Here is a 24158-nt window from a genome sequence, read left to right on the forward strand (position 1 = left end):
ATTATCCAGTGAATAAGTTGATGCTGTAGTCCAATAAATTTATCCACTGGATAAGATTTATCCGTTGGATAGCGCTATCCACCCTTCGCACAACCGGGCTCTGGTGATGTGACAATTGGTTGACTCAAGTTCAAAAGTACGTTTTAATTTACAAATTTACTACACAATACTTTGTTCATCTAAGTATCAAAATATATCATAGTCTGTACGACAGATAAACTCAAATGAATAATGTCGTAGGAGTTTTTTAAAGGTGATATATACTTCTAGTTTACATACAGCAAACATTGAATGAAGATGAAAATCAAGCTAGGATGCTCTCGTTCCCATCATGATAAACTCGGACATTGGACTGTCTTGTGTGACTTATTCGGGCTATGGACTTTTAAAGTCATTCAAAATTCGCTCTATTGCCCACGGTGTAGTCACCTGCTGGTAGGAAAAGTAATCTACTATACAAATTCTTCGGTATTTACAAAGTGAACTAAGACCAGAAGGCTTGGGTTACAGTTTTATCCTAAAGCGGAGACAAAGTTATAGTGGATTATGGAAGTTGCAATGGTTAGCAGGAAAATTATAAAATTAGTAAGAGAGGTTAAAAGACTGAATGATAAACTACCAGGGGCCTCCCTAAATAGGTAAGGTAATTTTGGTGCTCGGACTACACCTCTCTGGTGAACCTCACAACTGTAAGGGCTGACTCTCAAAATGACTTGTTCTTAGCAGTAGCGTCGCCCTACTTTCTTGTCAGTCAAGTCCCAGCATTAGGACAATATTACATTACACATGACTCATTAAACAAAAATGTACAAACAAGCACGGTCCTCGAGTGATTTTCCTTCACTCGTGAAAGTAAAGTCAACGTAATACACAAGTACTGTAGTAGACATCGACATAAGCCAAGTAAAATCACTCTAAAATGAATCCAAAAGTGTAAAGTAGCACGAGTTGAATTGCAGCCTTGATCAATTCTGACAAAGTGGGCATCAAATCTTTACGACTTCAATCGGTGTATTTAGTTAGCATTACATCTGTCGAAAGCTCATTCTTATAGCATTACTGTTGAAAGTACTGCCATTGAATGCAGGGATATTTTTTGATGTATGCAACAGAAATCAGTACGTTGGTTCTGATCGAGGGAACCATTATCCAATATAGATTGAACAGGATATTTGTGACTTATGCATCTTGTTATAGAAAATAGCGAGTACGAGTAAGTGCTCGGGTGCATCACAAAGGCAAGACCATGCTTCCAGAGATTCATACTTTAATTAATGACTGCGATGTCAACTCAGAAAGTCACAACCTTTTCTTTCAAGGACTTTTCACAGCAAAACATGTATTTTTCATAGACCGTGTGAAAACTAGGCCAGCAAAATTCGAGGTATTTAAAGCGCTAATTTTCAAGATGCTTTAACCCACACCCACACCCACTCCCAGTCACAGTAACAGTCATAATTATAGTAGAAAGCTCTATAAGGAAGATTTTCTTAAGGTATCGAGATAATAGAACTAGATTTCTCTAGGGAATCGATCAACGCAAGATGCAAAACGCCCAGTCATACATCAGTACTGCCGATCAGACAAGGCACCTTGACTTGGTCTTTTTCTCATGACCAACAAACATACCAAGACAGTCCCCTACCGAGCACTTGCTTGCTCTGCTCTGCATGCATTTCTAGTTAATGCTCTTTGTCTTACCAACCGCACATAATGCTGGATACCAAGGGGTCTGTACTTCAACACTACCACCTTAGATACGAACTGTTACTGCTATTCGGACTCGGCGCCCTCCGACCAGAACCTCCTGCGTATTTACCACTCTTCGACTCATGGGGATATGATTTGTACGATTCTCGATATCTGTAATCTTGAGTGTCGGTATACCGTGGTCTAGTATATTTACTTTCTCTTGATTCTGTGGTGTATCCATAGCCTTTGTAGTCTCGTTCATTGCTGTATACCCGCTCTGATAGATGATCTGAGGCAGGTGATAACTGTTCATATTGACATTCAGGCTCTGCGTATTCATTACGACTTGACATGCTCTCAACAACTCGCGACGACGAATGATCATATTCGAATGTCCTACTATTTAATCGTACACGATCATACTCGCCGGTAAAGTCTTTAGGTTGCATCACTTCTTCTTTCTTAGTATCATTGAAATCATTAGGGTAAGGAAGATCCGTTTCGTAGTCCGCCTTACGAGCAAAAGGCGCTGAATCCGGTTTATTTGTACCATCGTTATCTGTTAGAATATTTGAAAACCTTTCAGCTGTAGATGTCCCGCTAGAGGAACCCGTGGTCCTTACATCAGGCAGATCCTGGCCATCTAATGGACCAGATGATACAGGAGCTGGAGGATCTTGTTCCGTATCTCTTGATTCAACCTTGGGTTGCTTGGAAGAGTCATCTACATTCTTTCCTTCGGCTTTTCGCTTTCGTTTTTTACACCACATTTCGTGGCAGTCCTGCCATGTTGGAAGGCTGAAACGAAAGAAGCACCATTACCAAGATGAGCTAAAAATCACACATATTAAACTTTTGAGTACTCTTAAAACATCTTGTTTTTTTTTTAAATGTCACCAGTCAAGAACATAAAAGGTACCGTACCGACTGATTTATTTTTAATTCACCGCAGTGAAAAAAAATTTTTTCAGCGTGCAGCTCGCAACTACCGAGTTCGAAGAATATGGAAAATCACAGTAATGCATGTATTGTGTAAATACCTTGGAGGGATAATCTTTGAAGGATCCAGGTCCTTCAAGAATGGATGTTCCAGGGCTTCTTCTGCTGAGATTCGTTGACTAGGGTCAAGGGTCAACATTTTGTCAAACAGGTCAAGCGCATCAACTGGGAGGCTGTAGAAAGAGAATTAGAACTTTTACAATCCAAGCTGACATGAATAATGACTATTGGATTATACTGATGTATTAGTGGAATACATCTCTTCCCATAACAACAAAACACAAAGACATTGCCATCAGATTGAATGACAAAACAACAACAAAAAATCAAACAAACATTAACTGTCATGGTGTATAATGACACATTACATAATGTCCAAAGAATTGTAAATGGGATATCAGGCTGTATACATCAGCTATTACAAAAAGGTTGTACAATTGGCTCTCTACCTTCCCTCCTCCAGTGCTTCTCAATCTTAAGCTTCATTATATCTAACTACTGGTCTCTGACCTCAAATGCCTTTGATGGTAGACCTTTTCTGACACAGCGAACATTGTGGTCTATTATCATTGTGCTACTCTAGGGACATCCTTTTTCGTTCATCATACCTTATATGGTGTTGTTTGTACTGATGCTAGATCATAATGCAACATATAAACTTATTGAACTCAGAAAAGGAACGAAAATGGAGCAAGAGGATCTCCAATACCCAAGGTAAAGACTTCCACTATAATAATATATTATAAGAGACCCTGCAATTTAAAACGTTTACTCACAATTGGAATTCTTCTTTAACACGTCTTCGGTACTGTTTCTTGGGTTTAATTGTATGGAAATGAGGCAAATTGATGATTCCAGGCCAGACTGCTGGGGTAGGAGTTCCACAGACGCGACTGGAAAACACAACAATAATATCCTTACTTACAATCACATATAGTTATGCTGATAAGAAGTGACAAGATTATAACTTGGAAACAGGGAAACTGTGGCAATCAATGTTGATGAAAACCACAAAATCACATCACATCACTCTTTGCAACAGCTGACATGTGCCCCTCCCACAAAAATAAAACTGAGAAGCTCTACAAGGGGAGACACAACTAGTTATATTTGGTAAATTTGACCTGCAACATTTCTGGCAGTTGGGTGATGTTTTTAGACAATTTACTTCTGGCCAGAACTGGGTAGCATATCTTAATTCATGGTTTATTTTGTTTGAAAGAAAACCAATTATGTCATATTTTGTTGTGTGGAATGTTGTGTGCAAGACTTGGACTGCACATCCAGGATTCCGTTCACCTGGTGTTTGTTGTGTTTGAAAGCAATATCTTAAGAGTGGCTGTCCGTAACGGTCGAGAATGGCGGGACAGCGAAGGAATTTTCAAATTTCTCATATTTTGTCAGAAGACAACCTTTGGTAAGCTCTTTTAAAAAATCCAGTTTAAAACTTCAAGCGCTTTTTTATTTTGGCGAATTTTACGAAAATCTAAAACTCGACTTCCGGTTTGCTCTGGACCGGTGTGAACAGCCCAAAATATTACCCATATTTAAGAAGGCCTCACTCGTTCAAAAATACTCCTAACGATCTGATACTTTTTCAACATTTTAACTAACTATCAGACTCCAAAAGGGATAAATAATATTTTTGGGAAAATATTTTGTTCTCGCTTTTTGGGATTTTTTTTCGATGGCATTTCAAGCAGCTACGACGCGAAGCAAATTTTAGCCTAAGTTGAATGCCCTAAATTATCACCTGGTATATATTTTATTTTCACTAATACTATATGATCTGAAAGCTTGTTTATTGTACTTCTTTTCCTGAAAGTATTAGCCTTGGAACGCAAATACTTCCTCGCGATTAATCGACTCTTCTATGTAGCATACGGCGGTCTAATTTCGGATTCAGAATCAAAGCGCCTGCTTTATAAATACTCAAAAACTTTCTTGGATCACCCAGAATGAACATTTTAATCGTAAACAACATTAGTTTGATGACTGTAAACTATACTCCAGCTATATATTATTGACTTATACTTTTGTACTGGAATATTTTAGAGAGTAAGGACTTAAGCGTACGAATTCTAAGTTAGAAAAAAAACCTTTAGACCCCATCAAACGCAGGGTTTTTTTATTTTTCTCTTTTCTTTGTTTTTGTTGAATATACTTGCTCAAAATCCTCCCAAATTTCAATTAGTTCCACGTTATTCGTAGAAAAAACAAACTCATTTTTGTACTTTCTCAAAATTAATGGAATAAGTTAGAGGACACTATGATTGAATAAACAAACTGAATTAGTTGAGAAGCGTGGCACGTGAACGTCGATCACTTGTACCTTTCTTGAATTATATGAACTAAACAAACAACCTTTTAGTCCATGGGCCAGGGCCCCAAAAATAAGGTCTTCGGTAACAGTCAGGGGGACAAATGCTATCATACATTTTTGGAAAGCTTGCACCCTCTACTTTATGGTTTTCAGTGATAGCAATGTCAGAAGAGTAGCTTTAGTGCTGAAATCACGTGATATTATGACGTCACTCAATTAAAATCGAAATTTAGATAATACTAATATTCCAGCTATTCAAGTTTATTATAAGGCCTGAAATGTATATGCAATCATTTCAAAATGATAGACAAGGTATTCAGTAAGCTCAACATGAGCTACTCTAGGGAGTTTTAGAATATCGTAGTTACCATGGCAACAAGTTGTTTTGTGATTTATGTGCTTTAAAGGGAAAGAATAGTTGGAAAACATATTTGATACATTTATATTGTTCTTCGCGTAGCCTATTTTTCAATATCAAACGTCTGACTCTATACAAACTTACTGTTAATGGCCTCTTTAATTGTCTTCATCATCCTCTTCTTCTTCTGAACATTCATCATCTTCGAGATCTTCATCTTCTACACGATTGTCACAGTCACGTAGTTTGCACATATCAGTGCACTTCAGGCCATTTATAATGCACATACAGCTTGATGGTTTACATGAGCGTGAGCAAGAGCAGGAAAGGAATTCTAGGACAGCTGTGGGGGCTGGTTCACCGCTCATCCATTTGATTACAAACTTGTTGTCTTCGTGAATCCACCCGTGTCCAATAGGTGATGGAACGTTAGGGCAGCCTTGCAGACTTCTTCTCCAGATGGCTGCTTGGTAGTTTGCACGTTGTGTATGGAGTTTTAAGCAGTCAGCGCAGGGCGGTAGCTGTTGCGATTCTAGTTTCCCTTTCTTCACACAGAATAATCTATAACGAAGCTCATTTACTTCTTTGGTTCCAGGATTGGAGCTGTACATTCTGCATGTGAATTCTTGTATCTTTGAGAACACGTCGTCTGTGAAATCCCACTGCATTCCAATTTGGTGAAATAGGTCTTGGTACAATTTGTTTGTTTTCAGCATTTTGAATGCAGCTAGTTTTCCTTTTCCCGCAAAAGCACTGACACTGTCACAGCCTGTAAAGGCGTGAAAACCGAGAAGAGACGTACATACCTGCGATCCTAACATTCGAGCTACATTTGAAATGTCAATGTACATTGTTCGAATCTTCTTGCCACATTTCACGTACAATGAGCATGGAATATAACTACTGAAAGCCAAACAGAGAACAAATACGTCGGTATCTTCTGAACTAATCACAACTGCTTCGTAGCCTGCCGATGCTGCATTTGCTGCATGGAATAGAACTCTTGTGTCAGCCTCTTCATGATTTGATCGAAGGTCCTCCCTTTCTGCTGAACCTGATGAAGTGATTTCATAACAGTGGTCTTCTGTTGTTACAAAGATAGTCTTTGATTGTTCAGCTAATCTTTCCTGATACTTCTCCTTTCTCCATTCTTCTGAAATAAACTTAATAAGTTGGGACTTGTTTTTGGAACTTGCTAGAAATTTGGACCACTGACGAATCTTATGATCTGATTTGATGTTTTTAAACTCGTGTCCACTTTCAGAACCCCTCTTTTCTCTTTCGGCATTTTTGATCGATTCATCCTTGTAAACATCGAAGACAACATCGATACGTTCGCTTTCGTTTCCTTCATTTAGGATCATAGACATGAGACTTTCAGCTACGTCACCAAATGTCTTCTGGTCAACTTTCATTTTCTGAACAAAAAACATTCCATCAATAATTCGTGCACTTGGCTGTGGAATGGTATTTGCCGCTGGTATGTTCTTCTTCAGGTAGTTTAACAGAGATGATTTATTTGTTTTCCTTAACGATCCATCAGCAGATGCCAGAGACCAAGGTAGGGGTCCAAGTGGGTGACAAAGGACATCACTTATATTCAGCTTTCTGTTCTCAGCAATGATCAGCATCTGTGCAAATAAAGCTCTATCTGCCTTTATTATAACTTCCTTGCTTGTTCCTCCTCCGACTTTCATCTTCTTGGACAGATTTCCAAATGTTTTCAGTTGGAGCTTGGTCATTTTATCATAGAAATCAGACTTTGGTGGATTAGACTCGAGTCGGTTTTCTCTAAATGACTTGTATGCTTCCTCACCAAGAGCTTTGGCTTGAATCAAATCTTTGGCAATTTCTGGAGTCGCAAGTTTACCGGTAGATAAACAAACAAGATCCTGTTGATTACTGTTAAAAGGATTTATCCAGCTTTCTTCTAGCAATAAGAGTAATGCATTTACATCTGCTTCATCTTTTGCCATCCTACTTGGTCGAAGATCAGTGTGTTTTCTGCTTGCTGTGTTCAGATGAAGCATATCCTTAAGCTGACGCATAAATATGTTTCGAAATTCTGCAACTAAGTAGTACTTTCTCACAGCACCAGGTTTCAAGCTGAATCCCTTGGTTCCTCCAGCAGTCTGTGTATCTTTATTAACGGTTTCTTCAACGGTTTGATCTACGGGTATTCTTCCAAATGGATTGTCGTCACCAATCTGTACAGAAAAGCCACCGGCTCTAAAGTACTCTATTACATCTGGGTGATCTTCTTCGAGGTGGGACATTTCTAGCAAGTAAGCAGATAAATATCTGGCGTAATTTATATTGTCATACGCAAAGCACCACGAAACCATTCCCCTGATAGAAGAGATATGAAGCTCCCAGTTACCCTCTCTTGATGCTCTTAAAAGTCCCAGAAGGATCTCCATAATGTCAATATATGACATCCAAAATTCAGAGAGCTGACCATTATGCTTTCGTAGAAAGTCTATATACATGTCATAGAGCTTAACGAATTCAGCAAAACTAGAACTTCCCATTTGTTTATTGAACTCTGCCTCACAAACATTGTCGTAAAGTGTCTCAAGTCCATTGAAGAAAGCATCAACTTTCCTATTTGATTCCTTGTGGTTTTCCTCGATCCATGACCGAAAGCCTTTCCATATCAACCTCATAAGTGCTTCGTACATTAGTTTGTGGAATCTAACTGCACGGTTGTATCTACGGCCATCCATGACTCCTGAGACAGAACCTTCTGCTATCACACCTGCCTCGATGCATAGATCTCTAAGCCCAGCATCTTGAAAGCGTTTGCCAATGATAGACAGTAAGGTGCAAGCTGTATGGAACACTCCAATCCTTAGTACGATATCTTTAAATCGTTGGTCATGTTTCCATTGAATTTCAGTTGCTTTTGCGTACAGCGCTTGGTCAAACACAAGGACGATACTTTTCAACTTGAGCTGGTTCTTTATCTTTAAAGATTGTACTAGTACTTCATGGACCGTTGCCATGTCTGTAGCAGGTGAGTTGATAGTTGGTAAATATCCTATGTTGTCTTTTGTGACTTCTACTTTATTGCGGATGGAAATGTTAAAACCAGTCCAGCTACTTGCTCTCTGTCTTTCTCTTGCATGGAGTCGTACTAAAATCCAAATCAGATTCTTCTTTCTTGCATTTGCCATCAATTCTTCAGAAGTGACTTCAACATATTTCCTTGCTCGAGGGCCACAACGATCTCCGGCGTTATATGGAGGAATCTCAGCGCGCTGCAGAGGCTCAATGCTTCTTTTCTTTGTTCTTGCAATCTCAAATTCTGGCTGTGCAGGAAGATTTGGACCAAAATGTCTGGCCTGAACGACAATACCATTTACTCGATGAGAAGTTCCTCCTCCAGATAACGTTTCTTCCAATCGATCAATGTTGTCCCAGCCAAGTGTTGTCTCAATATACGGCTGTATATCTTCGGGCAGCGGAACGTCATTGTTGGGCGTTGATGCCATTTTTTAAAGACAAAGTGCTGTGTTTATTTCCTCGACTTGCGAGTAGGCAATACCATGTCCGCATCTGTTTAACATCTGTATGACCTCAACATTGTTAGTCAAAGATTTGACTGCATAAGGTAGCAATATCTGTTTAGGGGGTTTCTCTTTTCCACCGCTCACGCCATAAATAAGATCTTGTCCATAAGAACTGATTAGGCGCTCCAGTCGTTGAGGGTATTCAGTTGGAATCTCAGTATTCCCAGTCAAAACAGTGTAAAGAAAAGTCTTGAGTTCTTCCGGTATGTTTACTGCATTCTGACAGAGTTCTGAAGGTTTTGGAGGCCACGACACATCTGTATTGTTATTTGACAAAATACCATTCCGAATATATAGACTAGCTTCCTGAATTTGTTTGATCTTTGATGGCATAGTTATATCTTCTTGTTGTTGCGCAAGTTTTGCCAGTTCCTTAGCCAATTCACGTTTTGAGAGACTTTCAGGAATAACAAACAGCTTATTGTCGTCAAGAAGGTCCTCAAACTGCAAAAGACTGCCAAACTCAAATTCCAATTTTCTGCGGATGTATTTCTTGGTTGACTCAGTAATTTCGGTAACGCCCATTGAGTTCATGTGGAAAATTAGTAAGTTTCTAAGGTCAACCAACTTTATTAATCTTGGATTCTCTAGTAAAGAACGTATGAATTCGAAAAGCTTTTCGTAAGCTTGAGTCTCAATGTCCTTATACCAATCATCAACATCAACAACTTCATCCCCGTCTTGAAATTCATTTGAATTGCTCACTTTAGCAGGGCGAGTATAATCTCGATAGCATGAACGGTGGTAACAAGCTTCGGCGGCTACTAGTTCACGACTTACGATGGCAATTATCTTAGTGTCATCTTTAGCAATAGCAGTTGTTCTAATGGAGTCATCAGCACGCAAATCTCTACACTGAATCAAACGCTCTCGATTTCTTGAAGATTTTAAATATTTACTTTTCTTTTCACAAAAAATGCATATCTCCTCGTATGTCCTACTCGAGCTTGATGGTTGTCTATTAGTTGCGTATCTCTTTTGCTCAGGCTCTTGCACATCATCAGCATCTTCAGTTGATCGAGAAAGGTTTTCAAGATCTCTTTTCAGAGTAAAAATACTTCGGCATTTTCTATGATACATAACGTTTGCCGGTATTTCTCCTTCGTTAGTATCCCTAGCCACATCAAGAATTGCTTTGTGATTACAAATTTCTGCAGCCTTTAGCAATGTTTTCCAAGATCCGAGGTCTTTGGGGGAAGTTAAATTTTGACTATTATCATCAGTACAATGAATAATACACTTTTTAAGATCTGTTGTACAAGAAAGAAAATCAAAAATGCTTTTACGTCTCTTTAAGGTATGTAAGGACTATAAAATCGACAAGACAAAGCTTCAAATCTGTTGAAAAAATGCAAATTCCGATTTCTAACATTGTTAGAAATATCTATATTATCAGTATCTTCATTTTCGTAGTCTTTAAAAGTGTTTAATTGAGCTGATTTTGCTGAAAATTCTACTCTACTTACCACACAAATAGTCCGCCATCTTGAAAATTACCCAAAATGCTTTGCGGATCAGCAAATATATTTTCTTCCTTTTTTAATCATTTTTATAAGTAATTTCAAAGTAAGCCAGCTTTTAAATGTAATAATATATAGTAGCTCTATTGTTTTAACATGTGATAAATAAATATCGAGCTTAAAATCATGCAAAGCTATTTTTATAAATTAATCTATCCCAGCCTCGTTTTCATGCTAAATCGATATTTTTCAATAATTTGATGTTACAAAAAATACCACAAAGCTACTCTTTTAGGAATGCTATCATATAAATTTTGAAACAACTTTAGGTGACCTTTAACCTGGCATAACTCACAATTTGTCCCTCTTAGTGTTACCATGGTCGAGCCCTGGCCCATGGACTATTTATGTTTTGTATTTTTTGTCTTTATCTCTTGTCAAAATTAATAATAACTAGTGACTAAAGTGCGTGCAGTTGCTTTCGTACTATTTCATTTAAGCCCCTTTCCCGATAACGTCATACATTTGATTCGCATCAACACTGCCTACTCTGTTTTTTATAAATCGTCCTTGTTTTAAGAGAAGTCAGTGGCTAACAAACCTGTTTCCTTTCTTATTCATTCGTCTAGAATGAACTGTTTGACAGGAACAATTGTATGGTTTCTATCAATTACGGCCGCAATCGTAAACTACATTCAAGGTATTTGGTGCTTTGCTCTTTTAGGGGAACAGGAACATGTAACTCTAGAGCCTCACAGAAAATCTGCAGCATTGTTACCTAGAGAGTTTTTAAGTCTGTCATTTTTCACCATTGGAACATATATCGTATTGGTCGTAAGTGACAGGGTGCTGTAGTTGGCAGGGCCGTAACCAGGGGGGGCACAGGGTGCACGTGCACCCCCACATAAAAGCTTAAGGTCCGCCGATTTTTTTATTCGATGTGCACCCTCCCTGTAAAAGTTCTGGTTACGGCCCTGGTTGGAAAGTCGAGATAGCTGCTTCTACAGTATTGTACTGGGAAAATTATCATCTTCCTCTATTGCGTTTGGGGAGATAGCAAGGTCTTCAGGGACGGTCTGGCCGAGTACTTGAAAAGACGCAAGCCGTCGGGACCTCGAGCACGTCTCATGACCTTTTCTACAAATTCTGGGTTTAACTTTCTTCCTAAGGTTTACTCAATGTTGAGCTTGTTGACCAAGTAGGTTCTCTGTTTTTTGATAAAGCGGTCAGACTTTTTATTTTCTTTGAGAGCCCAGCCTCTTCAGCAGATAAATCCGAGGTCCTCATATTACTAGACGAGAATTTTAGGGTCGGTAGAAACCCCAACCCCCTCTTCCAAGCTTTGTATTTGACGGCCTTAGCAAGATCAAATAGCGATTGTTTCTCAAGAGATTTCGACCATCTCTCAAGAGAAAAATGCTTTTCAAGAACAGAGAATCTTCGCACTCGCACGCAGCCGCCGCCAGAGCACCATACCTTCATTTAATTAAGAATGTAGTTTACTATTGCGGCTGTAATTGATAGAAACCATACAATTGTTCCTGTCAAAATGTTAAAAAAAAGAATAAGAAAAAGAAAAAAAAAACCGGCTGCTCAGCTCGACGATTAGCTTGCCTACTGAGCAGCTATTACCTGAATCTTGGCTATAAACATTAATGTTGTAAAGCATAATTTGATATATATATATATATATATTTTTTTTTATCAAACTCATAAATAATTCATGAGGAAAACACAATAGAAATCACGACCATGAAGGAGGTTTTATATCTGATATAGATTCGTCTTCATTTGCATAAACTTAAACTTGGATTTTCTTGGCCAGATTCACTTCAATTTTGAAAATTTTAGTGAAACACAAAGGAACTAACCTAGACGTTTGATAAGCAATCTACAGTATGAGTGGCCGTGTTGTATTCGATATACAATCACTCGGCTACGCCTCGTGTTTGTATATCGGATACAACACGGCCACTCATTCTGAAAAAAACGTCTGTCTGATGAGTGCGTAAGCACGAAACTCGGAGTTACAGTGAACATGTCTCGTCTTTAATCCAATCTTTACTATATATCTGTTGCTCTGCATCCCTACGCATCGAGCACTGTTTCACCAGTATAGACCACATTACATACTTTGTTATATATATATATATATATACAGCCATTTGCAAAAATTATGGCCGTTTCAAATATAAATACAACTATATCGAAAGTATATCAGACAGGGCGGGATATCATTCTTGATATTTTTTTCCAGAAAGCCCTAATGATAGACAACTTGAAAAATATATAGTGGAAGATATCCCATAATACTTGATATGCTTTCGATATACTCGTATATGTATTGGAAGCGGCCATAGTTTTTGCAAATGGCTGTATATATATATATATATATATATATATATAATATGTTATTATTATTGGTAAAAAGATACTTGTTGTTCCTGTCAAACAGTTTATTCTAGGCGAATGAATAGGAAAGGAAACAGGTTTGTTAGCCACTGACTTCTCTTAATGAAACAAGGACGATTTTTGGCTTTTTCATTTAGAATCAAGTTAAATCAATCAATTCTGAAACCCCATATAAAAACAAGCAAAAACAGCAACAAAAGAGAAGGGAAAAAAAGCAGAGTAGGCAGTGTTGATGCGGATCAAATGTGTGACGTTATCGGGAAAGGGGCTTAAATGAAATAGTACGAAAGCAACTGCACGCACTTTAGTCACTAGTTATTATTAATTTTGACAAGAGATAAAGACAAAAAATACAAAACATAAAGGTTGTTTGTTTAGTTCATATAATTCAAGAAAGGTACAAGTGATCGACGTTCACGTGCCACGCTTCTCAACTAATTCAGTTTGTTTATTCAATCATAATGTCCTCTAACTTATTCCATTAATTTTGAGAAAGTACGAAAATGAGTTTGTTTTTTCTACGAATAACGTGGAACTAATTGAAATTTGGGAGGATTTTGAGCAAGTATATTCAACAAAAACAAAGAAAAGAGAAAAATAAAAAAACCCTGCGTTTGATGGGGTCTAAAGGTTTTTTTTCTAACTTAGAATTCGTACGCTTAAGTCCTTACTCTCTAAAACATTCCAGTACAAAAGAATAAGTCAATAATATATAGCTGGAGTATAGTTTACAGTCATCAAACTAATGTTGTTTACGATTAAAATGTTCATTCTGGGTGATCCAAGAAAGTTTTTGAGTATTTATAAAGCAGGCGCTTTGATTCTGAATCCGAAATTAGACCGCCGTATGCTACATAGAAGAGTCGATTAATCGCGAGGAAGTATTTGCGTTCCAAAGCTGATACTTTCAGGAAAAGAATTACAATAAACAAGCTTTCAGATCATATAGTTTTAGTGAAAATAAAATATATACCAGGTGATGATTTAGGGCATTCAACTTAGGCTAAAATTTGCTTCGCGTCGTAGCTGCTTGAAATGCCATCGAAAAAAAATCCCAAAAAGCGAGAACAAAATATTTTCCCAAAAATATTATTTATCCCTTTTGGAGTCTGATAGTTAGTTAAAATGTTGAAAAAGTATCAGATTGATAGGAGTATTTTTGAACGAGTGAGGCCTTCTTAAATATGGGTAATATTTTGGGCTGTTCACACCGGTCCAGAGCGAACCGGAAGTCGAGTTTTAGATTTTCGTAAAATTCGCCAAAATAAAAAAGCGCTCGAAGTTTTAAACTGGATTTTTTTAAAAGAGCTTACCAAAGGTTGTCTTCTGACAAAATATGAGAAATTTGAAAATTCCTTCGCTGTCCCGCCATTCTCGACCGTTACGGACAGCCACTCTTAAACACAACTTAAAATGCAGGATTTATGTACATACGTAGTCTGCAAAGTTGGATCTGCAAAGTTTATATACCTAACTGGATTTATCCTTCAGATATTTAATACTCTCAAATTCATGAAAAGACTTAAATGGAGTATAGCTTAGAGAATGATAGATATAGGGAAAATGTGGGATTCAACTGTATGTATTTTTAGTTATCTATTATTATTTATGATCTTACCTTATAAGTTCTAGCTGTCCTATCTCTTGGTATGCTGGGAATATTGGCTTTTTTGTAAATAACTCTGCAAGTATGCACCTAAAAGGAAAAAAAAAGGGAGTTTAAGAATATTATCTGCAGGTTTTGTTAACAAAGTAATGAGCAAGTTGTGGGGAATATACTCACCCAACACTCCAGATGTCAATACCAGGTCCATATCTTTCTTCACCTAACAGCAATTCTGGTGGTCTGTACCACAGTGTGATCACTTTATTGGTGTAAGGGCGCCTGGAGAGTAATGTACACCATGTTTAGATATGTTTGTTGAATATATGAATGTTTAGAAGACAGGATTAGAATAATTAAAACAGTTTACCTTTCATCTGCCTCATAGAGACGTGCCAGGCCAAAATCAGCCAGTTTGATTTGTCCTCTGTTGGCAAAGGAGGAGGAAAATTAGAGGATGGAATAATAAAAATGATGGTCAGTCAAACAATCAACAACCTGTAAATCAACAAACCAACCCACCCACCCACCCACCAACCACCCACCCACCCATAAAAAATGATGGTCAGTCAATCAATTAACAACACATCAATCAACCAACCAACCCACCCACCCATAAAAAATGATGGTCAGTCAACCAATCAACAACCTGTCAATCAATCAACCAACCAATCCACCCCCCCACCAACCAACCCACCCACCCACCCATAAAAAATGATGGTCAGTCAAACAATCAACCTGTCAATCAACCAACTAACAACCCACCAACCAACCAACCAACCCACCCATAAAAAATGGTCAGTCAATCAATTAACAACCCATCAATCAACCAACCAGCCCACCCACCAACCAACACACCTACCCACCCACCCACCAACCAGCCAATCAATCAATCCACACATCTATTGATCATTTGAATGTGTCAAGTTCTTACTCGTTATTTAGAAGGATATTGGAACACTTGATATCTCTATGAAGGAAGTTCTTTTTATGACAGTAGTTTAAACCATCCAACAGCTGACGAATAAAAGACTTGATATGATCCTCAGTGAGGTGTACTAGGCCTGACTCTAATAGCCCCATTAGATCATGGTCCATGTATTCAAATACCAGATAGAAAGCCCCTAAAAGTAAATGAAAATTAATGTTAAACACCTTTTTTTGCCTTGCAGAAATTTCAGGGCTTACATAATAAATGCTATGTACAGCAAAAGCGGCAGAAGATGAAAATATTGATTTGTCTTAAGTGCATGATGTGCATACTATCTACAACTCCCGGCAGGAGGTTTAGCCAGGATTTTCCGAAGGGGGAACCTAAATTCAAAAATCTGCCATTGATTGAGCACCCAAAATGCTGAACGAAAATAAATAATTAAAATTACATAAATAAAAAGCATTACAGTTTTATGTTTACAAATTTGAAAATAACTGTATGAATTCCAAAAAGCCACCATTTTGTTGCCATGACGGAAAAGGGGCCCCTGGTCCTCTAGGCTCCCCCTGCCTATATATGCACTTATCAGCAATTTGATTGGCAAATTTGATCCAAAATTACAGCAAATTTAAGGTGAATCATAGCTAATAATTAGGCTAATAATTAGCATACGGACTGATACATTCTAACATTTGTTTCAATTGAAATTTTATTTTCAGGGTTGTCAATAAAATTTTTGGTAGGCAGTTATGAAATTGAAATTTTAAAAAAATCTACAAAGCTTTTCTCTGTCATATCACAGCGTGGGACAATCACAACAGAGCTAGGCTCCAAACTAAGTGAAAGCCCAAAGATCGAATTAGAATTTAGAAGTTGATTTTTGAGGAGGGAGGAAAACCGGAGAACCTGGAGAAAAACCCTTGAAGCACAGGAGAGAACCAACAAACAACTCTACTCACATACGACATCGAGATCGGCAGAACTCGAACTCGGGCCGCATTGGTGAGAGGCGGCGCATTAGCAGCGCACACCACCAGTGTTTCCCAATAGGCGGTAAACCGGAATTCACTTGACCATGTAATTGAAGGCATACTTGTCACCAGTCTCACTCTTCTCATGAAAATTCAAGATGGCGGACAGCGATCGTTGTAGTTTCAATTGCATTGCAGTTTTTGTAGTACAGCAACAAAGATTGGGTTAAAATTTATTTTATTCACACATTTTGCTAGTTAAAAGAACTTTAATCAAGATTTACAATAACATTGGGAAGTGCCTGAGTAGGGGGCCGAATTAACAAGAGTAGACGGCGGAATCTGCCGGTTGCCGGCTTCTATTTAAAACCCTGTATTTTTTGTCACAGATGAATCTCAGTGCAAATTGCAGCAAATATCACCCACATAAATCTAATAACTGCTGGTCTGGCCTGATTGACACTTTATGCATTTTCTTGTATTAGTTGAATTGATATACACTGAACATTGTACAATGAAATCATGAGCTAAGAGATTCCAAAAAAGAAGTTATCACATACCTTTGTCTTTTCTAAAGTCCATGGCGTTAGGCTTATCTGTGACTATTTCCTTTAAGTTAATAATGTTTGGGTGGTTTAACTGTCGTAGAATCTTGATTTCCCTTACAGCTGTGATAGGAAAACCTTCCTTTTCATTGTCTGTTCTGACCTTCTTCATACCAACTAATTCTCCTGTTATTATCAACAAGAAAAATAATCATAATTAATAACGTAATACTTTTTTCATACTTATAAAGTATTATATTTACATATCAAAAAGACTTTCAACAACTTTTTTTACTCTAAGATTTTAGAGGTAAATTACTGAAATGTTATATTAAAATATTGCAATTTGTGTGTTATATTCTTTAGAAGGGGGGAAAATGGTTCTTCAAGGCAAAAAGTAGTGCTGTTAAAACCAGACCAACTGTACTGGTGGCTATGGCCCTGCTGATTAGCATCAAGTACTGTACTTTTTTCGTCTATGGCAAAACAAGGAAATCAGCCCAAAAAGACTCCCTTGTCTACCTCTATTGATAATTTAATCACATAAAAATAAGAAAAACAAAAACACATTCTTGTTCATTAAAGAAGTTTAAATGAAATGGATGTACACAAATGTACCTTAAAAAATACACAAAAGAGTTAAAAGTTGATCTAGTCCACTGGTTGGTACAATATTTGTTTTTTATGTATATTCATGCCAAGTTTCACCATGAAGCCTGATTACATTTAAACATAGAAACTTAATGCAATTTTTTATAAACATGTGACCTCTGTGTCTCCAAGTTGCACACTGAAATTTGTGTTTTGCTGCTGCCAGTCAAAAATATGAAAGGTACTGATTGATTAGGTTTCAATGACAGCAGCAACATCAGCATGCAGCTCAGAGAAACAGAGTTTGCAAGCTTGTGAAAATCGCAGTAGTTCAGCATTAGTTAAACTAAGCATGCATCTTGTACATGCAGATATATAGTTTCAAAATAAAAAGTAAAGAAAAACTTACCAGTAATTTTATCTTTAGCTTTATAAACCTGTCCATATGTTCCTTCTCCGATTTGCTCAATAATTTGAAACATGTCAACACATCTTTCTCCCCATTCTGGATCAGCAGGGGTCTTGGGTGTGGTGTCAGGGGTAGACATAGGGGTACCACTCAGACTACTGGACATTGATGCTCTTCTTGAAATTCCATCTAAATTTTTTAAAGGTGGCAGAGGAGGGTGTAACTGGTTGTTGGTGGAACCAGGAGAAGGAGAGAAAACCATTGGAGAATCACTAGGGGATCCAGGTAGTTCAGGTGGAAGTGGAAGAGGAGGCAAAGCTGGTGCAGGAGGTGGGGGTGGCTTCTCTTCATCTGGTGGCAGAGGGGGTGGTTCATCAGCTGGTAATGGTGGTGGTGTTGAACTGCTGGAAGGTGGAGGTGGGGGAACACTCTTTGATATACTACTTGCTCTCTTTCTATCAGATTCCTGAACCTTAGAATCTGGTGTTTTTGGCTTTTGCTCTTTTATGACTGATCCGGTTGCTTTTACTGGTTCTACTTTCGTCTTTGGAGTCCGATCAGTAGAAGACGGCAAAGATTCCCTGATAGTTTTTGAATTGCTTTTCCCTATCCTGTCACTACTAGAATGATAATAATCTTTTCCTTTTCCATCACTGAAATCCTTCCCTGAACTATTATGCTTAGATCTAGAAATCTTTGATTCAGTTCTAAACTCAGAAGTTCTTCGCTCCATTTTATCATAGTTATCCTTAGAGGAATAGCTAGATTTTTGTCCAGAATTTTTGCTTGGTTTCCTCATAGTTGAATTATAAGGAGAGTTCCAAGGTCTTGAAGATCTGGAAGGTGAACGACCCCTGTTGGTCCTATATGGTGAAGGGGATCTACTTTTGTGTTTCGACGTCCAGTAAGGTGAGACTGATCTGCGATTTTTCTGGTAAGGTTGTGGAGATATACTCCTATTCCTAGCGTTCCAATAAGGTGATGGTGATCTACTCCTTTGACGTGACATTCTATGAGGAGAAGGCATAGATGCTCTATTCATAGGTGAGAATGAATGTTTCCTTTTATTCCTGTAAGGTGAATATCTTGGAGGTGACACTATAGGTGATCTCTCTGGTGATCTGTACATTGGTGATCTTTGCCTAAATGGAGAATGTAAAGGTGATCTTGATTTGTGCTCATATGGTGATCTCGACCAGGTACGTAATGGTGACCTAGAGTGAAGTGGAGATCTTGTTTTGAACTGAGGAGATCTGTAAGGACTCAAACTTGGAGAACGCTTTCTAAAAGCTCTTGGAAGAGGAGGTGGAGTCTTTGATTCTTCTCTTCTTAGTCTAGGAAACGGCTGTGGCGCAGGAGACGGAGGAGAGATGCGTTGGTAAGGCTCTTTTGGCGGAGGTGGAGAAGGGCTGTCCTTCCATCTTGACTTGGATACTGGTGACAGCGATTGCTGCCTGACATTTTTTGCCTCGGACTGAGATGCCTTGGATCGCTTTTTACGTTTCTTTTTCACGTCATTATCCTTTTTTGACTTCTTTTTCTTTTCACTAGATTTAACTTTTTTCACCACTGCTGGTGAAGGTGGTGATATGGAGCTAAATTTTTGCTCGAATTCTTGCCCTTCATGTTCAGACGCGGACGAAATATCCTCATATTGGCCCTTAAGTTTTACATCAGGGCTGGCTTGTTTCAATTGCTTTTTGAGCTTCTTTTGCTTATGTGAGGACTTTTTAGTTTTGCTGTGGTTTCGTGCATTGGGGCTACTAGTTTTGCCAGTTTTTTCATGTCGAGAACTCGGCATCTCGTGAGAAATAATGCGCTAATAACGTTCATTCACATGGCGGAAATTCTTTGAAATCGCTTAAAAACAACAGACGAATTGTTCTTCATAGAACATATTTTATAATAATCTCAATTCAGTGAAAACAGAGAAGGATGGAAACGGATTCGCTCCATAACTTGACTATCTATAAGTGGGCGCCATTTTGAATCGCAAAGCATTTGTGTTTTGACGTAGTACGCATGAGCAAACTAATCCAAGATGGCGGACGAATTCGAGAATGAAGACGATTACGAGATAGACTACAGACGGCTTCAAGACAATCATTTCAAGGTTCGAATAGAGTGTACTATTTGACTATCATAAGGTTATTAAGGTTATAGTTTGAAATTTGAATTCCTTTGCACTTGAGAAGATGAAGTGTATTATTTATAATCCATAAATTATAATGTAAGGATTTCTTTTCCAACCCCTACCCCCTTCGACGATGTTCCTATGATTGCTTGAGTGTAATCACATGACTTAAAATCCCCTGAGACCACCATGTTGGTTGATTTAATAAGAGAAGCTAATGAGGAATGCTTTGCTATCGTCAACCAACATAGCGGCCCCTATGGTGCATTAAACATTTTAACACCCATATTGAGTCAAATTGGATTTGGTGTGTATTTATAGTTGATGGTGTGTATTTATAGTTGATGTCCTAGTAGAGGAGGATTTTCCGGTAGAGTGTAATCAGTAGGCAGTGGGTGATAACAGTTCAAAAAACACGAAGTTCATATAGCAAGGCTGACCTTTCTTCCTGCCTTACTACTTCATGTAAGACTATACCACATGAAATGGCACTATTTGGTAATAAAGTTTAAGGTTAGGTTCTTGGGGGTTTGGGTTGGAGTTAGGGTTAGAGTTTGGATAAGGGTTTCAGGACGTTATAATGATTAATAATCCAATAGTGCCATTTCATTTAGTCTTACATGAAGCACTAACTCTTACGTACCTGAGGTTTTGGGGTTTGGGGTGTGTGGTAAAAACTAACAAGCAAAATGAATTTTGGTTTAGGATGAGAAATGGGTGATCACTTTTGTACATTTTGACATACCCTTACCTTTATAGTTTTCATATTGATCCCTACAAAACCTGGCTAATATGTAAATGCTAGTATAACTTCCCTATGAAAAGTCCAGGTAATTCACCTTTTCAGCTCTAGCTTGGATTGTGCTAGAAAAATGCTCATTTACTTGTATTTAGAGAACTAACTAAACATTAACCAAGTAAATAGTTCATTTAGAGTCAGTACATTTGTACGGAAATTCGAGAACAATGTCCAAACTTTTTGGTGACCGTAACACAATCTAAAATAATTTATACCCCATGATGGCTAGCGCTGAAAAGGTGAATTCCACAAGGAAAATAGAAAAAATAAAGTGGATTTAGCAAAGTTCTGGTAGGGTAAAAACTGGAGAACCTAAAGAAAACCCCTAACCTCCGGTAAACACCAAGTCTGGGAATTAATTCTGGGTTGTAGGTGTAGAACAATGATGAAGGGCCTTTATTCTCAAGGGAACGAACAGGAATCCCACATGTCTTTCTAGTATGATAATATACCTTTCATCACACCCTCTCAGGGTTGTCAATAAAATTTTTGGTAGGCGGTTATGAAATTAAAATAGGCGGTAAACGGGAAATCACTGGAGCATGTAATCAAGGCATACTTGTCACCAGTTTTCGTAGTACAGCAACGAAGATTGGGTTAAAATTTATTTTAACAAACTTTAAAGAACTTTAATCAAAATTTACAATTACATGGGGAATTGGCTAAGTAATAAAGAAAAGTATTAAAAACCTGGATACCTTGTTCACAAGTTGCATTGTTTAATTCTAAAAGCTTTTGCTTGTGTGTTCTTTTCTTTTTAAGGCTGGATATATTGAAGGGCTTCAAGCTGGTGAAGAGTCAACACTTCAGCAAGGATTCAATGAAGGTTTTGCTAAAAGTCGTACATTTTCATCAGAGTTTTCAAAGCTATCAGGATCAATAAGGTATACATGGCAATGCCATCGTCAAATGAGTCACGTAACCAATTTCAGTAATGTAGCATATCTTGCAATGCTCAAAATCAGTGAAAGAAAAGTTGCTGTAATTGTTGCACAAATTAAAGTAAAACTCAGTTCTACTTTGTGGAACCATTCCTTCAACGTTTTGCACCATTGCACTATGTATCATCCTTTGTGCAACAATAGCATAGACCTTTGCAATGTGGCAGCCACGTTTGGGTGGAACAGTAGATTTTTGCCTAGCTAGCCTTGCATTCAAGCACTTCAGAATAAGTTTGAGCAGCCAGAAACAAAGGCTTTGCTCGTGGGAATAAACATTGCTGCTGTATGAAAAAGGTCTATTGCTAGACAGGTTTCAGACAGGTTTCAGACTAAAATCATTGCACCTCATAACGGGGCCTTAAAACAGCTACAAAAACTTTTCCTTTCTTCCTTTCAGTGCTGTTTTGTCTTTCCTACAGTCAAAATATTCAAATAAGAATCAAGATTATACTGGATTAATGAAAGAAATAATAAAACTAAAAGCAGAAGTAAAAGCTCTTGAACAACAAGCTTTGGTTGAATTTGAAAACATTTCAAGACATCAAGATGATCAAGGAACAAAATTAGAAAGTGGAAACCATAGAAACTTTGTAGAAAATGTATCTAGTTCTTCTGTAGTGGATGATACAAAAGCTTGTTTATCAGAGAAAAAAGAAATTTGCTGTCAGTCTGACAACAGTTGCAGAAAAGATTCTGGAACTCAACTTTCTGCAGATGATGCAAGCACTTGTTCTGGAGACGGTTGCTGTAGAAACACTGAAAAGATACTTAGTAAAACTAAAAATGAAGTTTCCAAGAAAACGAAATCAAATGAAAGCAATTCATACAGTGAAATGAAAAGAATAGAAAACCATTTTAGAAGTTTGGTAGAAAAGGAGTTGAACATAGCTTTAGGTTGCATTCAAAAACCAGAGTAATTATTTATTTTATTTTGAGCAGTTTTTGTATATCTGTGACTTGCATAATTTCTAGATGCCTGAGTTTTAGGCTTCTGTCAATAAAAATGAATAACTCAGCTAGAACATTGTGCAGTTGTAAGTTTGATAAACAGAAACAAACAACATATACAAAAAAAGAGAATTCATAAAGAATTATATTCATTTGGGAGACTGTTAGGAAAAGGAAAATATTAATAGTTCAAACATAGCTCATTGCTGTTGATATGGTGTCATTACATCGCCTCAACGTTAGTTAGTGTGTAATAGTGATATGAGAACAAAAGAACACAATCGAATTAGGGTCCACTAATTTGTATTAGGCTAGTGTGTATTTCATAGGTTTATGAAACCACTCTAATTTAATCCCTGTAGTACATCTCAGTGTAATAGATATCAAAAGAGGATAATTAGTAATTTCTTCCTGACATTAATGTAATTAGTTTTCTTGCTTTATGCTAATGTCAAGCTAGAATAGAGTGCATACCATATATCTGTGAAAAAGTTACCTTAGTGCAAAAAATATAATGATGAAACTTTAGTAATACTAAATAGCACAATTTCATGCAAATTCCATTGTTTTCTATTGTTTAATTAGCCTTATTTTTTACTATTTAGTGTTTCACGGATTAATTGTTTGCACTCTAATAAAACTGTGCAAATTAGTGCAAAGTTTTGTAGGTCTACGGCATACTGAGGTCTACTGAACTTATTAATTTATGAAAAAATGTGCAACTTCTTACAAAGGGTTTTACAGATATATGGTATGAGCTAAATCATTATTATAAGACGTAATGTTTCAAATACGGGTTGCTGTATTCTATTGGGGTTTCAAAATCCAAGTGGAATTCCACGAGGATTTTGAAACCCCAATAGAATAAAGTGACGAGTATTTGACATGACATCTTATACTCTTTTTGTTATGTTTGTTTTTATTTCAAAGTTCTAGTACTTTGAAATATTTCAAAGTCCGAGTAGTAGGACTTTGAAATATTTCAAAGTACTAGAACTTTGAAATGGGTGCGGTCGTATTTGATGGAGGTTTCAAACTACTGCACGTGGTACAGATAAGAAACCCTGGTTGGTCGATGAGCTTCTGAATAATTAATGAGTATAAGATGTATGTAATAAATTGTGCTTCCCTCAAACAAATGTTGTTGGCACCCAAGAATTATATTTAAAGTAAAAATCCATTTAACTAGTCAAATAAATATTAGTGTAATGAGTTTGTTTTACGGGTTATAATTTCTCGAAATCCCTCTTGGAGTTTTCCCCGCTAGCCGGGACTGCCTCATGCTTTGCGTTCTTTAGACTTTTTTTTCTCTTTCCAGTGAGTTGTATTTAGCAATGAGTTCCAAGTTTAGCGAGTTCAACCTGGTGCTTATGAGTCTATTTACCTTAAACAATAATGTGTACTGGATAGAAAAACGAATCCATAATTAAGGCATTGAGGCTATATCAAATTTGCTTCCGCCATTGA

At 37.5% G+C, this 24158-nt stretch overlaps 4 protein-coding genes across 4 annotated transcripts; 1 reads left to right on the forward strand and 3 right to left on the reverse strand.

The window, feature by feature from the left end:
- Positions 1-124: 124 nt before the first annotated feature.
- On the reverse strand, positions 125-19857 carry LOC116293484 (uncharacterized). The gene is made up of 9 exons (XM_089036676.1): positions 17870-19857; positions 16885-17055; positions 15354-15543; positions 14790-14846; positions 14600-14701; positions 14435-14512; positions 3468-3584; positions 2733-2864; positions 125-2490 (listed from the first exon to the last, which is right to left on the reverse strand). Exons 1-9 carry the CDS (start codon positions 19668-19670, stop codon positions 1746-1748), a joined length of 3393 nt encoding a protein of 1130 aa, XP_088892802.1. The 5' UTR covers positions 19671-19857; the 3' UTR covers positions 125-1745.
- Positions 5448-8866, reverse strand: LOC148906907 (uncharacterized). The gene has a single exon (XM_089036592.1). The coding sequence runs from the start codon at positions 8864-8866 to the stop codon at positions 5531-5533; it is 3336 nt and encodes a 1111-aa protein (XP_088892718.1). The 3' UTR covers positions 5448-5530.
- LOC148906908 (uncharacterized) lies at positions 8870-10320 on the reverse strand. Its single transcript, XM_089036593.1, has one exon. The coding sequence runs from the start codon at positions 10022-10024 to the stop codon at positions 8870-8872; it is 1155 nt and encodes a 384-aa protein (XP_088892719.1). The 5' UTR covers positions 10025-10320.
- On the forward strand, positions 19827-23903 carry LOC116293485 (uncharacterized). Its single transcript, XM_031700914.2, has 3 exons — positions 19827-19982; positions 21565-21686; positions 22141-23903. The coding sequence occupies exons 1-3, from the start codon at positions 19911-19913 to the stop codon at positions 22658-22660; spliced, it is 714 nt and encodes a 237-aa protein (XP_031556774.1). The 5' UTR covers positions 19827-19910; the 3' UTR covers positions 22661-23903.
- The last annotated feature ends 255 nt before the right edge of the window (positions 23904-24158 follow it).

Source organism: Actinia tenebrosa, unplaced genomic scaffold (assembly GCF_029948245.1).
Source record: "Actinia tenebrosa isolate PJP-AT-01 unplaced genomic scaffold, QUT_ActTen_1.0 PGA_scaffold4__44_contigs__length_22323623, whole genome shotgun sequence".
Lineage (NCBI taxonomy): Eukaryota > Metazoa > Cnidaria > Anthozoa > Actiniaria > Actiniidae > Actinia > Actinia tenebrosa.

Coding starts and splice junctions, on each gene's coding strand:
- LOC148906907 (XM_089036592.1), bottom strand. CDS start 8,866: ATGGCATCAACGCCCAACAATGACGTTCCGCTGCCCGAAGATATACAG.
- LOC148906908 (XM_089036593.1), bottom strand. CDS start 10,024: ATGTATCATAGAAAATGCCGAAGTATTTTTACTCTGAAAAGAGATCTT.
- LOC116293485 (XM_031700914.2), top strand. CDS start 19,911: ATGGCGGACGAATTCGAGAATGAAGACGATTACGAGATAGACTACAGA. Junction 19,983..21,564: donor TTCAAGACAATCATTTCAAG/GTTCGAATAGAG, acceptor TTTCTTTTTAAG/GCTGGATATATTGAAGGGCT. Junction 21,687..22,140: donor AAGCTATCAGGATCAATAAG/GTATACATGGCA, acceptor TCTTCCTTTCAG/TGCTGTTTTGTCTTTCCTAC.
- LOC116293484 (XM_089036676.1), bottom strand. CDS start 19,670: ATGCCGAGTTCTCGACATGAAAAAACTGGCAAAACTAGTAGCCCCAAT. Junction 17,056..17,869: donor AGCTAAAGATAAAATTACTG/GTAAGTTTTTCT, acceptor TGATAATAACAG/GAGAATTAGTTGGTATGAAG. Junction 3,585..14,434: donor GGACAGCTAGAACTTATAAG/GTAAGATCATAA, acceptor TGTGTTTTCCAG/TCGCGTCTGTGGAACTCCTA.